Source organism: Gobius niger (genome assembly GCF_951799975.1).
Source record: "Gobius niger genome assembly, chromosome: 6".
In the NCBI taxonomy this organism is placed as follows: Eukaryota; Metazoa; Chordata; class Actinopteri; order Gobiiformes; family Gobiidae; genus Gobius; species Gobius niger.
This window is the reverse complement of record NC_136857.1, coordinates 15,982,604-15,998,883: the sequence shown is the minus strand read 5'-3', so window position 1 is coordinate 15,998,883 and position 16,280 is coordinate 15,982,604. Positions and strand designations below refer to the sequence as shown.

The 16,280-nt window shown below is 40.2% G+C and overlaps 1 protein-coding gene across 1 annotated transcript in view; it reads left to right on the top strand.

The window, feature by feature from the left end:
* The window catches only part of opn7b (opsin 7, group member b), a 50,163-nt gene extending 35,583 nt beyond the window's left edge, over positions 1-14,580 (top strand). Inside the window, exons 2-6 of the mRNA XM_079558523.1 lie at positions 3,401-3,488; positions 3,742-3,904; positions 7,947-8,074; positions 12,664-12,998; positions 13,793-14,580. Coding sequence (XP_079414649.1) covers positions 3,401-3,488; positions 3,742-3,904; positions 7,947-8,074; positions 12,664-12,998; positions 13,793-14,278 — 1,200 coding nt within the window. The 3' untranslated portion in view covers positions 14,279-14,580. The remainder of the gene's footprint in view (positions 1-3,400; positions 3,489-3,741; positions 3,905-7,946; positions 8,075-12,663; positions 12,999-13,792) is intronic.
* The last annotated feature ends 1,700 nt before the right edge of the window (positions 14,581-16,280 follow it).

The following is a 16,280-nucleotide window of genomic DNA, read 5'->3' as shown; positions in this document are numbered from 1 at the left end:
CAGAAAACTGCTTGGTTCTTGCCAGTTTGTCAAATACTGGTTCTAATATTAAGCGCATTGGCACGTTAAGCGGGAAATGTCAGAAATTTCGAATTTTTGCTGCAGTTCCAGGAACAAAGAGGAGTTCTGAATGTTTCTGGACAACATAAATGTATATTTTTTTTGTGATTCATTTGACGTAGCAAACACCACTGAATTGAAGGATTTTGATAGAATCTGTTAATGTGCAAAAACGCCTGGTGCAACACAGATGTTTTGGATGACATTGAAATCTGTCCATTGCTGGTGTCCTTCCAAGCTCGTAACACCTTTGTCCTTGCTTCACGTTTACTGCTTTGTCACTCACCTTGAACATTTGCCTGTCCAGAGTCCAGACTTAACTTTATAGTCTGTGTATGTGTGGGCATTCCTCACAAACGTCCGATGATAAACCTCAGCTCTGCCTTTCACTTTGAGTTGACTTTTGGACTTCCCCTAAAGCCTTTTCCCTCTGTGACTGACAGAGATACCCGCCTCCTCCTCTGAATCTTATTTCTGCGAATATATTTTGGCGCTGTGATCGCATTAAGCTGCTAATCATTCTTGCCCTTTACGCTCACATTACTGCCGGAAAAACGAGCTCTACAACAGCTCAGGCAAACAAGATGAGATGTTATTAGCTTCTCAAAGCCAATTTAATTTAATGTCTCTCTTTTTGCAGTCTCTGGAAAGCACCTTGAACTGCAATTTGTATGACAGGTGCTCGACAAATAAAAGATTATTATTAATAATGTGATGATACAAAATCTTTTCACTGTCACAAGGTAATGTGGTTTTGACTTTAGCAACAGATTGGAAATTGTTTTCTTGAAGTCAGGTAATAAAGTTAGGTGATCTAAAAGACTTCAAGCAGTACTAAGTAACTTGTTTACCTTAAAGGGACTATACGGAGTTTAAAAATGTTAAAATTAAGTATTTTCCTCCCCCTACATGTTCCAGCCCAGACCTGTTCACCACAACGGCCTCTAAAATCCTGCACTGTCACTCAAAAAGGTGTCACTTCGGGCCCGAATTGCTGTCATGCACGAGCTTAATATAGAAGGTGCAGTTACACATATGGCCTAAGGTGGCAGTAGTGGGCATAAAATGGCCAACTTGCATCCAGCCACAGGTGTTGATGGGATGATTGTGGTGTCTCTGGCCAGAAAACCATGCCCACTTTCCCTGGGGGCGCAATACACACTAATGGAATCACAATCAGAAGAAGCTAGGCTAACTCGCAAAGCTAACTGTGGGCTAGCGCCACTTTAGCAGTATTTATAGCCAAGTTTGGCTGACAAAAATGATCTCCATTGTGTAATCGGGCTGTGGCACAATGTACAATACCCTTTCTCCCCTTGTCTTTTCTGTCAGCGGACAATTAATGAGTCAAAAAACGCAACATGCTACGACACCTGCAGTGGAGCTCATGGCCTCTAAGCATAAGTTACTTAGTTCTGCAAATACAAGAATTGAAACATTATATAGCTTTGCAAAGTGCAAAGGCAAGTCAATTCCCTTTTCGTTATTGCTAGAGTGAGTGCGCCAGAAGGCTGGAAGTTTAAGGTTTTTGTTGCTTAACAGCATAAAAGTCTGAAACAAAAACAAAATTGACAGCCAGTGACAGCCAGTGCGGTGGCTCTTCACAGCACCACTTTGTGAGATTGGTGAATAAAGAATGGTTTGTTTTTGTTATTCTGTTCTTGTCGTGGCTTTTTATAGGGCAAAATAAACTACATTCAGATCTGTGAACGGATCAGCTGCTGTGACAGCGATGAGCCTGCCTTAAGGGCTTAATCAAGAGCTTCCCATATTGTGTGTGAGAACTGAAGATGACAGCACACTATGGGAATGTATTATGGAGTCATACAACACTATATATAACACTTCCCTGTACAGCAACGTAATATGAATGCATACAAATAAAATGCATGGATTTCGCTATGATTGAGAAATGTATATGAATTATGTAAAATCATGACAGTTTTTTTTTTTGTACGGTAGAAACACTGGGAAGTTGCACAGTGCTTTGAGAAGAGCTGCTGCCACTGAAGATGCAATTACTGACATGTTTTCATTGTTATTATCACCTAGCGCTTTCTGACTATGCCAGTGGTGTCATTATTTTGAAGGCAGAAACATTCAATCTGCTCTAAGTTTCTCTTCATGTGTCCACATATATGCACACACTTTTAAATACTACACAATACTACTTTAAAACCTTTGAGTCCTTGCACCCTTTGAAGATAATACCGTAATGGGGATTAGGCCCGAAGCAGCCACTCTGAACCCGCGGTTATTTTACATGTCTTTTGTTAGTTCCTTTTAATGTGAGAGCAGAGGTAAAGCCAGGCTATGAATATAAATTCGTATGATCTTCACCTACAGCTTCCCTTTCGAAAGATTGCCTCAGCGCCTCAAAGTAGCAATAATGAGAGGTGTATTGACAGACGGTGCTGCGTATGCAAATGTTGGCTGCATACATTTATTTATACGTAATTACATACATATGACTGTCTCATGGGGTTAGTTAGGTTAGGATGGAGCTCACGGTGTTTGAGAGATAAAATAACCTATTAAATCGTTTTCATAAAGTACTGAATTTTAAAAGTTAATCATTTGAATGCATTATCGTCATGAACCTGTTGGACTGTTGAATCGCTTTGCTCATAATGCCCTCGGCCAATGAATTTGATCCGTACCATAACATCTGGACGTGCGATGAATCAGCTTAGTGTATCTTCTCAATGTACTGTTTGAGTTAAAAAGTAATGATCAATCCTAAAGTACGTGCGCCTCGATGGCCTCGTCTCTTCCGACACTCTTCCAACACTCTTCCGACCAATGTCTCCAGAGAGTTTTCAGAGAGGAAATTGTCGAACAACACACCATAAATCCTCTCCTTTTGTCATGAAATTAGCAGCATTCATTCAATATGGGTGCCATAAGACAAGGCATAATGCAAATGTTATTTCGTTATCTAAAATTGGCTCCAACTGAGAGAAATACACCATTTCTATTACAACCTGGCCACCTTTGAAGATAAAGGAAGGTGCTTTTTGTCCTTTTGGTTGCTACCTCCAATTACTTTTATGACAATTTACTCTTTCTTGAAAGACTGATTGATTGGCCGAGAAAGTTAATCGAAAGGAGAGGTGTGACCAAATGTGCACTGACGCAGGAACGTCTCAACATATGTAAATGCAGTAGTATTTATCCAGCTTTCTCATTTTCCAATTAGTATTTGGCTGAGTAATGAGTCTGGGAGAATTTCATGATTTAATTTAATGTAGCCTCGGGCACATTCTACATGCCTGTTTGCTTATTCAGTATCGATCGCCGAAAGGCAGCAAAACATGACATTTTCTCTTCTCTTTTTCAGATGGGAAATGCCTCTGAAAGTTTTATCCTCGTGTCCAGAATATCAAAAGACAATGACTTCCTTATGGGAACTGTTTACACCATTTTTGGTAAGTCACATTCAGAACAAACATGCCACCAAATAATTGATCCACTTAATGGTGATTATTATAAATCATACTTTTTGGACAATGGACAATAGACAGGCTTTTTTTTTTTATTGTACTTTTATCTAATGTAGCTTGTCTGATGTATGTTTTTTTTCTTTTCTAATGAATTGTTGGTTTGTCTGCAGCAGCCCATAAGTTTCCCACCTTAGGGACAATAAAGTTTATCCTGACTATGACTCTTGTCTTGCCCCAGGCGTGCTGTCTATGCTGGGAAACGGCACGCTGCTGTTTGTTGCTTATAGAAAGAAGTCCACCCTGAAGCCGGCCGAGTTCTTCGTGGTGAACCTAGCCATCAGTGACCTGGGCATGACCATCACCCTTTTCCCCCTGGCCATTCCCTCAGCCTTCGCCCACATGTGAGTCCCATTCACACCGTGACACCTCCTGAAGTGTTACACCTGCCTCTGTCACGCTTCCGGCCAAAAAAATCAGACTGGGGGGGAGGACACTGGAGTAATGAAAGCCAGAGCTGTTTCATATTTGAACTCAAACACTGGGGGAAATGTGCTCTGAAATGATGTATAATCTGATCATATGAAAATGTAAAATAGTAGTAACATCAGTGGCTCGCAGGGTCAGAGTCTTATAGGCGGAAGGATGGTGTAATTCCCAGCTCCACACACATCGGCAGTAACTAAACCTTCATGATGGATCCAATAATGAACAACTGTTAAAAATAGAGGAAGGGTCCAGTGTTAATTTTGACAACATATTTTAATTTAGTTTTAGTCTTAGTCTTTTGACTAAAATGTAATTTAATTTTAGTCAAGATTTAGTCAAACAAATCTTTTCAATTTTAGTCTAGTTTTAGTCGACTAAAATTGCATGTCAATTTAGTCGACTAAATTTAAGACTAGATTAGTCGGCTTTGCTTTTATAATATGTATTATAATCATATTTAATAAAGCTCTTCTGCTTTATGGAGCTGCTTCACATGACCAAATCTCAGAGCTGCTCCTTTGGCAGAAGGTTTACATGATCTGAGGCTCTTTCAAACGGTCAATAGAAGTTTGGATGATTTTAGTTTCTCCTTTTCATTTTTATTTAGTCATATTTTAGTCGACTAAATTATCTGGACATGTTAGTCATAGTTTTAGTCTCATGAAAAACTTTTAATTTAGTTTTAGTCCAATTTTAGTCAGAAAAATATCACTTTGACTAAAATTAAGACTAAATATTTTAGTCGACGAAATTAACACTGGAAGGGTCCACACACTATTTGACAATATATGAAGCACTTTGGGTGACTTGGGTGAGTTATGGATTTTTAACAAAATAACCAGTTTGCTCACTCCAGCCACTAGGAGGCTTAAAAAGCTTAAATTAAAAAAAAGGAAAGAATTCCACACTTGACTGACATAACAAGAGATCAGGATATAAACAGCATATTATAGCCATGTGGTAAATATTCAGTCTGCCCCAGGGTGGCTGTGGCTACAATAGTAACTTACTGCCATCGAGTGTGGAGTGAATGAATAATGACTTTATGAAGCTCTTTGAGAAACATGTGACACGGGCTGATAAAGCGCAATAAGTGTAAGCTGTTGTTATTTATGAGGCCACAGTCCTTCACAATATATGGGGCCTGCGACCCAAACGGGTTCGACACTCCTGCCTTAAAGGAATAGGCCACTGTTTTTCCATACTGAGATATGTTCTTATCTAAGCTTAGACGAGTTAATGCGTAACTGTCTGGTCTTTGTGCGTGCCCTCAGTCATGCAAAAAGACCATAGACGTTGTTAGCATTTAGCCTCTCCAAGCATATTCCTATAGCTCCAAAACACAGGTGAATTTAGAACCAAGCTCTTCCACGTTTTCCCTATTTAAATACAGTTACAGTACGTGAAAAGTTACACGATCAAAGTATAGTTACACAAAATTAAACATGTCGATTTTCTAAGTGGATAAAAAGGGGTACTATATTGTAGCACTTCGACTTGACTGCGTGGACGGCAAAGTGTTCCTCAGGTATTATTATGCCTCTCAATATAGCACCCTTTTTATCCGCTTAGAAAATTGACATGTTTAATTTTGTGTAACTATACTTGGCTCGTGTAACTTTACACATAGCTGTATTCAAATAGGGAAAACATGGAACAGCTTGGTTGCTTCTAACTTCACCCCAGTTTGGAGCCATAGGAATAAGCTGGTAGTGGCTAAATGCTAACAACGTCTTTGGTCTTTTTGCGTGACTGAGCACACGCACAAAGACCAGACAGTTACGCATCAACTCGTCTAAGCTCAGGCAAGAACATATCTCAATATCTTGAAACAGTGACTTATTCCTTTAAGTGATGTTTCGAGCCTCATACATACTTTTTTTTTTTTTTTTCAGAAAGTTGACTATGGGCATCTTGCATTTTTTACACCTGTTGTTGTTGTTGTGTCTTTGAGCAAGGCACACGTTTCCTGCAAGTTCCAAGTGTGTGATTGATTGTTGGTACTGTAGATTGCAGCCACATTTCCATCAATAGGCTCTGAGCCATCTATGGTTACATACTAAGAGCTTGCCACCACCGAGTAGGGAGGGAATCAATAGCTTAATGTATATAGAGCTTTGGGAAACAACTGTTTAGCTCAAGTTAGATTATCTAATTGTTTACCTGAATCAAACCGGGAATGTCACAGGTAGCTGAGTAAAATCTCTCAGCCGTTGCCTTAATGCAATTCCAGTTCTCACGGACCACTCCGCACACCCTGATTGTTCACTTTAAGTTAATTAGAGTTAATTAGAAGGACGTCTAAGCCGTAGTTCATAGTGAAACAGAGTTGAGACGTGAACACTATATGCTAATTTAGCCTCTGACATCCTGGCTTGTGATGGAGGAAAGTGTGCTATATTTAGACGCATAAGAGCATATAGCCGTCTGTTTGTCTTTCACAAATGTCGCATTCACAATATAGATCTATAGGGCCAAATTAAGTTTACTCTATACTAAAAGAAAATCATTGTATTAACACAACTTTGAGACTGGTATTTCTCCAATAACGGGTTTAGGCCACAAAATAATTAGTAAAGATGGTTATGTAATTTTAGTTTCTTTTTTTAAAATCTTTTTATGAGTGTTTTGATGTGAGTGCGACTCCGAGTGCAGTGGTCAGTATCAGTGTCAGAAGTGAAGCGTGACAGCTGATGCATGTTGGGTCTGAAAGCTGATCATAATGGTGTCTTTCACTAAAATGTGTCCCATCTATGACGGGCTCTCATCCTTCCCTCTGAATACATGCATACTGTGTAATGTGAAGGCATAAAAGGATTTGAGACCTAAGACCTTGTGTCTCAGCCAGGCATCATAATTCATAATGGCCTGTCACTCACGGTCCGCGGAGCCCCTCTCTGCTCTGATCCCCTGAGCGCGAGCTGCTGATTGCTGTCACTTGTGGCGCGACTGAGTCAAATGCATGGCTGCCCCTCCTCACATCAGAGTAAAGGGGAGCAGGGAAAGTATATCTGCAGCGAAAGAGACAATTTAACAGCAGTGATTAGACTGAGTTTCAAGGTGTCAGTAAAAAGCACCTTCTTTGTCTTTTTTTTATGAGAGATTTAATCCTCAAGAGTGAAATTTAAGGCAATTAAAATGTGGTTTGAATATAAATAGGGGCTGGTATTGGTAACTCTGGATTAAAGCTACAAAAGTGGGCTCTATGGGAAGGACACAGTCAGACTACATGAGGGAGATGCTGTAACAAAACACTGCCTTTCTTTAACATCTCCCTCATGTAGTCTGGCGGTAACATAACATCTTTCATCATAATTATGTCAATTACATCATTGATCTTTTAATACATTTAGTTATATTCGTGACATATATTGAAGCATGAAAAAAAGTTTGAAAAAGTTATAAGAAAAAAAGACCAAACTTGCAAACAAAAAGCATATTTTTTGCCGGGACATTGTTCTATATTTGAGAAAATTCAGGGTTAAAGGCATTATTTATTGAACCAACAATGATATTTCTTTTAATACATATTTCCTAGCATTATTATGCAAATTAAAAAAATGTTTACAACATTTTGCACAGAGAGATACACCAACGAGCAATGCTGCAACTGTTAGTGCTAGACCTGAGGCGATGTTGACTAATTTATGAAAACAAATATAACTTTTAAATGTGCCTTCCCTCTGTGGCTCAACTGCACAATGTAAGTGATGTGCTCCAGTAAACCGATGAGATCTCAGATACAATGTGGTGCGAAAACACGTCATTTTTATCAAGTATTATTGTTGCTTAGTGTAGAAGAAGGTGGTGCAAACTCAGATGCTGCTCAACCATAAAAAAATGTATGGGTTTTTTATGCAAACACCGTCATGTCACCCATCTCATAAAGAAGCAACATAACTCTATAAATGTGTGTCTGTAGTAATAGTTTGATAAGACATTTATGTTTTGCCACAGGTGGTTGTTTAACAAAGTCACCTGCACTATCTATGCCTTCTGTGGAGTTCTCTTTGGCCTCAGCAGTCTGACCAACCTCACCGTGCTGTCCAGTGTGTGCTGGCTCAAGGTTTGCTGCCCCAACCATGGTAAGACACCCCACCACACACACAACACAACTACACATGCACGCACACTTGCCCTTGCATCCTATCCTTGGAGCCTGAAAGGAAAAATACAGCTATACAGCCTCTAACCACTTAAGGCATTTTCTTTGTGTTGAAAAGAAGTCATTGTGTAATCATGTCCAGGGTCAACAGTTCACCTTTTACCAAAGCAGCATTATTTATGTAAATTCGATGTTTACAAGGTCTGCATTGGTCTGCATCCTCTGCCTCCCTTCATATGAAATCTCACAGGAGCTGTTTCTGCATAAAGCAGAAAAAAGCCCCATCCCATCACAGCAATGATGCCATAGGTGCAATTAAATGTAGTTACACGGAGCATTAGCCGACAGTGCGCCTCACTTTTGAAAATTATTAACTATTGTTATTTTGCTAATCTCTGCATTGACGAATCTGTGCATAGATACTGTATATAAAATAACTTATATTTTCCAAAGTCCATGTAAAAAAAAAAAGAATTAACACTTCTTCTGTTGCCCAAAAATGTTGTTTTTAAAGACCTAGCTCAGCCCCACTTTAGCTTTTCATCGCACTGATTGGTCAGAGCTGTTGACATGGCTTTCATGTTTCCCAAATTAGGGGTTGGGACTCCCCATAGGGTCGTGTATATAAAATATAAAAAAGACAAACATTGATAGTTTATTCATTATAATTTCTTATTGAAAACTGCATATGGATTTGTCAATTGAGCCCAAATAACAAAGTATTTTGATATAATAGATTATAGAAAATATTAGATTTTGTAGGCTCTTTGTGAAATAAAAGTGAATGAATCCAAAGCTCCATGATTTCATAAAGCACTTTCATAAATTTAGAAGTTTACACTTCACAAAGACGTTTGCTCTACAATATACAATATTCAGTGCTATACAGCAATACTTTCTTTTCATGACACGTTTGCCAGACTTCCATAATCTCTGTGGGCCAGATCTTGTGGCGGTGCACCGAGGGGCGCAGGCTCTTGACGAATTTTTTTCCGAGTGGTGGAGCTATTTGCGCGATTCGCCTCCGCCACTTGTGAGGGGGCGTCACAAGAGGAGGTGACATTCATTTCCTCGTTTACATTGCGCTGCCTTGCATTCTTTAGGCTCTCACAGGTCAAACTCCCCACTCCTCCATAACTCCTCCACTGCTGCGGAGTCGATTTGGTTGGAGGAAAATGCGTGTCTCCACCCACTTAAATGCGCCAGGTCTGGAGTGGCAAGATCACAAAGTGCGTTCCTATTGAGCACAAAATGTCACGCCATCGTCTGCGTTTTGAGACATAAGAGCCTGCCCAGTATGTTCTTACTATCTGTCCCACATGCGCTGTATGTCTTTATCCAGCTCAATGCAAATGCTGAGTGTCGAGTGTCCTTCAAGTGTGCATTTCTGCATTGATGCTGAGGTTGAAGGAGCCGCACATCATCTTGTTGTCTTTATCATGCAGATTAGGTCAGCTGCTACGACCATATCAAGTTTAGTACAAAAGACATCTCTTTTTGTCTTTCACATTTGTTTCAATATTTTAAATTCAGATGAAGCTTTTACTGCTGATAAACAAAAGACACTGACTTCTATATTTAGTCCACGTAAGAGGAGCCAGGGGGAATCTTGATTTAGAGTACAACTTGGGCCAATGATCACACAGCATAATCAGACTTTATTAAACCTTTGGTGGGATTTCAGTCATTTCCCAATAAAAACAAAAAAACAATCAAATTGACCATTACAACATTGGCACTCCCAACTTCTTCTTTAAGCCAAACCCTTTCTAGTCAAATGAGTTTGTTGTATTATCAGTGAGTCACAGTGACGTTGAGGGAGGATTTAAAGCTATGTAAATAAATTCAGGACTTCAAGGGCAGTTACACGGTCAGCTAATTACTCACAGCTGTAATTGCTGTTGGCTGGAGACTGTGGTTATGTAACAGGATTTATTTTTTCCCCCCCCAATTGGGATCAAGCCATGAATGTGTGCCATGCTGTTTTCACAAACTTGCTAGTACTCATGCCTCATTTTCCCTGCTAAGGACTGTATCTTAATTTTAAATTTTCCGTCTGAATTTAATATTTAACTTGAACATTAAAACAACCCCCACACACACCTTGCCCAATCTCAAAACATACTAAGAGCCTGCCACCACCGAGTAGGGAGGGAATCAATAGCTGAATGTCTCCTTCAATAACTGGATCACTGTATGTAAAAAACCTGACTCCACAACTGACACCACAGTTTCCTCAGGTGCCACAGGAAGAACATCCTCTGCTGGGCCTTCTTGAGGGAGCTGGTGGTTGGCCCGTGGGTGATGGTGGTGCCCCGGAACCCCAACCTTGATCAGTTTAATGGACTGGTGACTGGAGGTGCAGCAGTTTGTGTACATGGGAGAAGAGCCAGGGGGAAAGTACACAGCCCTGAGGGATTCCAGTGTTTGTCTGAGTGCCTCACAGCTAAAAGGTCCCGGGTCCCCTCACCAATGGTTATGGAATTCTCTGTACGTCAACAAAGTGTTAAAAAAGTAGACATCACAAAAACAAAGTCACATCAGGGGGAACTGGTAAATCTCTTTGCAAAACCTTCAGTATGTGTTAACTATGTTTTGTTTGAATGGGTAACTTGCCATAATATGCACTGTCAACATTTTTTAAATTCTGGAACAGGGAAATACTCAAGGCTAAATCCCTCACACATTCTTTTAATTGAAATGCAAATTGCTACAAGTAATTATACAAGTGTATGACTATGAAAAATGCACCCCCTTGAGTCTTTCTTCACAACAAACTGGCATTAAGGCAGATTCACATGCATTAAATAAGGCTTTATACCTATGTTAAATGCTGTGCTTCAGGAAAACATTCTGATATTATATGACAGGTTATTTCTTTCTTTGTAGAAGGTTCATACTGTCTTAAGTTAATTCTATTACAGTTGTGTTTCTTTTAGTAAGACAGAGGGTTTAGTTTATGACAGGTTATGTCTATAAAGAAAAATGAGCGATGCTCTTGACAGAGTTAGATGACACACGGCGACTTGCCTCACTTTCCCCAGTGTGTTTTCCCTTGCCCTGGCCTTTAATGAACCACTTCTGACAAACACATTTACCTCGAGCTTTTTTGTCTAACTCATGAGCATGAACCCAGAATTACCTATTTGCTCTAATCAACTGGTACCGATTTCTGCAGATGAAGTCGTGGATAGCCACAGCACAATCCATATAGGAAGAGAAACGGAGTAGACGAGTCAAACATCATGTCCCTGGGCTCCTACTGTGCACAGAGTAATGGGGTTTTTCTATGACACCGGGAAGGTGATAGGCACAAGACACTGAAATCAATATGAGACATGCTCAAGGAGAGAATAGGTCTTCTAAGAGGAAACATTCAGTGCCTATATCCGGACTAACATTTTTTATCTTTCAGAAAGGTAGCAAAGCCACCTCTTAATGGGAGAGAACATCCCAAAAAACATTATTTACTGACCTGTTGTGGAAACAGGTCCTACCATGGCCATTTCAAATGAACTGATCTGGATTTCTGTTTGCAAGAATACACAAGATTTTCATTACCATTTTGGCAAACTAACAAATGTATGCCCATTAGCTATCAACTACTTAAATCACTGCCTCACACTCTAATTATAGGCAATTTGATTGTACATAAGAAAACATGTGTAACTGAAAAAATATAAGAAATGTGAAAGTGATAGTTGATTGGTCACTTGTGGAGGGCAACGACCATGAAAACCTGCTATTATTGTATGACTGGCTCACATGTGCCACCTTTGATGAGGAAAGAAGAAGCTATCACATGTAAAGCCATGAGCTCTGAGTGCTTATCGCACAAATTGACTTTCGCTCTACATGTGAATGCAGCTCCGATTGAATAGTCTGAATGGTGCCGGGGAAGCTGCTGAATTCACCACTGAAGGATGCTTCACATCAGAGCCATCAGTAATGGCTAACCACAGCTTTTCTGAAGTCCAGAGCACACCGCAGGGTTTAATCACCTCAACCCTGTTCCCCTCTCTATCCTCTTATCCATCAACTCTCACTCGCTAGAACCGGAGAGTGACATGCTGTTGAAGAGGCTGCCCAGTGCCATCACAGATAAGGAGCCTCTGTTTGGGTGCTCACTGATTGCACTGTGGAGAGGCCCTTGTCTGAATCAATTACAGCAGATGCTTCACTGTGTTCACCGTTTTAGAATTCCTTTGGAGCTCCTTATTCACAGCCCACAGCACAAGTTTAATGGCCATGCTGATTAAGCGCTTATTTGGAGCAATGGACTGTAAGAGCTCTTTTTAATCTTTAATCTAATTTTAAATCAGTAAAGTCAGCTACGCACCCTGGTTATTTTAAGTAGGCGGTTCAACCATGTAACATTAAAACAAAACAACTGGACCACCTGGATGCCTGAAATTACACATAGTCTGTAGTTATGCGATTACAATTCGCCACTTCAACATAAATCTATCTATGTCCTCAAAATACAACCCAAAAAATGAAATGGGAGTTTGCAACGAGCCATCTTGTATCTTATATACTTTTTGTCTAAACTGTGTCTTTCCTCCACAGGTAGTAAGTTCACGTACTGGCACGCCTCCCTGCTGGTTGCTGGAGTGTGGTGCTACGCTGGAGTATTTGCAGTGGGACCTCTGTCAGGATGGGGGCAGTACGGGGCAGAGCCTTACGGGACGGCCTGCTGCATCGACTGGCACGCTCCAAGCGAAAAATCCTCCGCCATGAGCTACATTGTCTGCCTGTTCTTCTTCTGCTACATTGTGCCCTGTACTGTAATCTTCCTGTCCTACACCTTCATCCTGATGACAGTTCGAGGGTCCCGGCAGGCTGTGCAACAGCACATGTCCCCACAGAACAAGATCACCAATGCACATGCACTTATTATCAAGGTACCTGGCTTTATGGAATGGAAAGTAAATTCATGTTAATTCTCAAGGCCTATTTAAACTTTTAATATTGATTCCGAACAAAACCACCTACTTCAACATAAAAAAGAGTATCCTCTGGTTTGTACATCAAGTTTGTAGGGTACCCGATTCTTCCTGTTTTCAAACCGTGACATTTGTATGGTTTGAGGTGAGTGGAAAATAGACCAAAAGGCAAGACTATGAGGTAATCAGCACAAGGAAGTAAGAACAGACATGCCAAAGTAAAACACAAAAGTCATGAACAGAGACAAAGACAAGAACACTAAAAAAACAAAAAACAAATACAGTACACAATGGGAACAAAACTCAACCATGACTGTAAGAGTAGTAGCTTCAACTAGTTTCTAGCTATCACAATTTCCTCCCACACTTTCAGATTCTTTATTTGAATTATTTCAGCCACATCCACAGCTTTGGCAGATTAAGATGCTGAGCAGCCATAGCACTGATTAAAAGTCTTTGATGTAATCAACTGTTAAAATTATGTTCTATATAGATAAAGACAGGGTTCAATGGTTTCAATGGGCCCGATCTTCCGCCTGGCACAACAGCGTTGCTCGAGACAAGCTGCTATCTTGCACGCTTACACCACAGTGTGCCAGTGCGTCATTAGCCATTATTTGTACCCAGTGATAAATATGGGAGATTCATTTTCTAAAACGACCATGGACAAAATGTAACTTTATCATACTTTCTTTTTCCTCGATCCTCAATTAATTGATAGAGTTTCACACGTTTCTTTTTGTCCATTACAGCTCTCAGTGGCAGTTTGCATCGGCTTCCTCACAGCCTGGAGTCCTTATGCTGTAGTCTCTATGTGGGCAGCGTTTGGGAACCCAGCGACTGTGCCTCCCATGGCTTTTGCCCTGGCAGCAATTTTCGCCAAGTCATCCACCCTTTATAACCCCATTGTGTATCTCCTCTTCAAGCCCAACTTCCGCAAGTCACTGTGCCGGGACGTGGCCCAGTGCAAAACCATGTTCTGTGGATGCTCGACACACAAGGGAACATGCAGGGACGCTCACTTTAAAGATGACTGCAACTCTACACGGTTGTCCAACGGGCTGCCGGAGAACCATGGCTCATGTCGGCACTGTGCTTGTCCTGCATCCGCCTCAGAACACAGGGGACACTGCGAGGGGCTTAGTCCCCAGCAGACGGTCCGGATTCTGCAAGGATCTCAGCACAGCGAAGTGGCCGTCAGTCAGCTATCCAACGAGCTCCAAAGTGACTTCCTCTAAACTAGAAAGGACATTGAGGTGGGAGGAAAGACATTAAACAGAGAGAAAAGGGATGAAGTTGGTTTAGATGATACATTTACACTGATAAGGCACAACATTAAAGTGTAGCTTTTATGCCACAAAAGTTCAAATTAATCAAGTTTAGAATGATTTTAAAAATACTCATCAAAAGCCAAACACAAAAAGTAGGTTTACTGTTTATCTACAGCAGGCTTCCCAAACTTTTAGAGCCGTAACTTCCAACAGAGCAACAACTCGGGGTCCTCCCACTGTAAAATGTAAGTAATGTAAGTTTGAATACTATATTTGATACTAGACAAAGTGCTCAGGAAGTCAATGATAGAATTAGTAATTGGGAGAAAGGTGCTCTTTGGTGTTTGGGGAACTAAGACTCAAAAGAAAAACAACAAACCAAGGCACTCCTCCACATTCTCTATTTACATTTAAAAAGCCTTTATTGTGCTTAAAATCTTTAAAACATAATACTGGTATCTTCCACGCGTATCGGCTCTAAACAAACCTTTGTCAAGAAGTGACTATATTTTGATATTTAGATTTAACAAAAATATACTGATCATCGATCAAAAATACCATAATAATAAAAAAATTAAAGTTATAGAAATAGTGTCCAAAATCATCCCGCAACCCCCCAGGAGGTTCCGACCCCCACTGTGGAAACCCCTGATTACCATCATATGCATATGAATCCCTCATAGCTCATATTTTTACAATAGATAGAAAATAAAAATGGAAATAGCTAAAGGAAAGACAGGACGATGTTGCGTGTGTTATGACTAACACGTGCAGGTAAGAATGACAAGCCTGTGTTCAATAATGACTTAAAGCAGTACTAAGTAACTCATGCCCCTAGAGGCCATAAGTGCCACTGCAGGTGTCGTAGCATGTTGTGGTTTTTTACTCATTAATTGTCCGTGAGAGTAAATACTACGCTGACAGAAAAGACAAAGGGAGAGAGGGATATTGTACATCCAATTACACAATGGAGACTTTTTTTCTCTCAAACTTGGCTGTTTATGTGGCGCTAGCCTGCCATTAGCTTTGCCCGTTTGCCTGTTAGCTTCTTCTTCATGACACTATTAGTGTGTTTTGTGGGTAGTTGAAAAAGTTGTTTTCTGGCCAGAGACACTGGGGGGAGATGAAAGACCCCCCAATCATCCCATTAACACTTGTATGGAAAGGATTTATTAAGGTAAACAAATTACTTAGTACTGCTTTAAGGAGGGGCAAAAAAAGTTTCAATGGAAAGTTTATATAACAGCAAATACTTTCCGGAGCCTGTCCACATTTCCTCTGAGGCTTCAGCAGCTATTCGTGAGGCTACGTCCATGATTTTCACCATACACTCATGTTTTTTGATACATAAAGTCAAACAATTTACTGGTCACAAACATTACACACTTTAACAAATAACATACAACATGGTCAATTATGGGTAGTACAAACACTAATCATCACTATAATGAATAAGTAAACCTGTTAGTCACATCATCTATCAATTGTCAAAATGTTGTGTCTGATTGGTGTGAAGATCCAGAATAATGCTAACGTGACGGGCATGGCTGTGATCCAGGTGACGTTCCCTGGCCGGGTGCGACTGGTCGCTCCCTAAACCTCTTTGTTATAATATTTAAAGAAAGACAAAACATTTGCAACAAACAAACAATGCTGATCCATTTTCCTGGAGTTTGTTCAGTGCCAGGGACTGTACTGTGATGTGTGCTGTTGGTGATAACAGCACTTGGAACAATCCTCCCTTTACTTTCTGTCGCTCAGATATATATCAATGTGAAGATGATCCTATGCCTCAAACTTGTTACTGCCAAAAACATAACGACAACTACAATCCAAAATGAGCTAAACAAGCGACTTCTACCACTTTATAACACTATGTAAAGAACAAATTATATTACTTCAACATGTATACAAATGAGCTTTTATACATATTTATTGAGTGCTGTCGAGATATGTTGTCTGTTGTGCA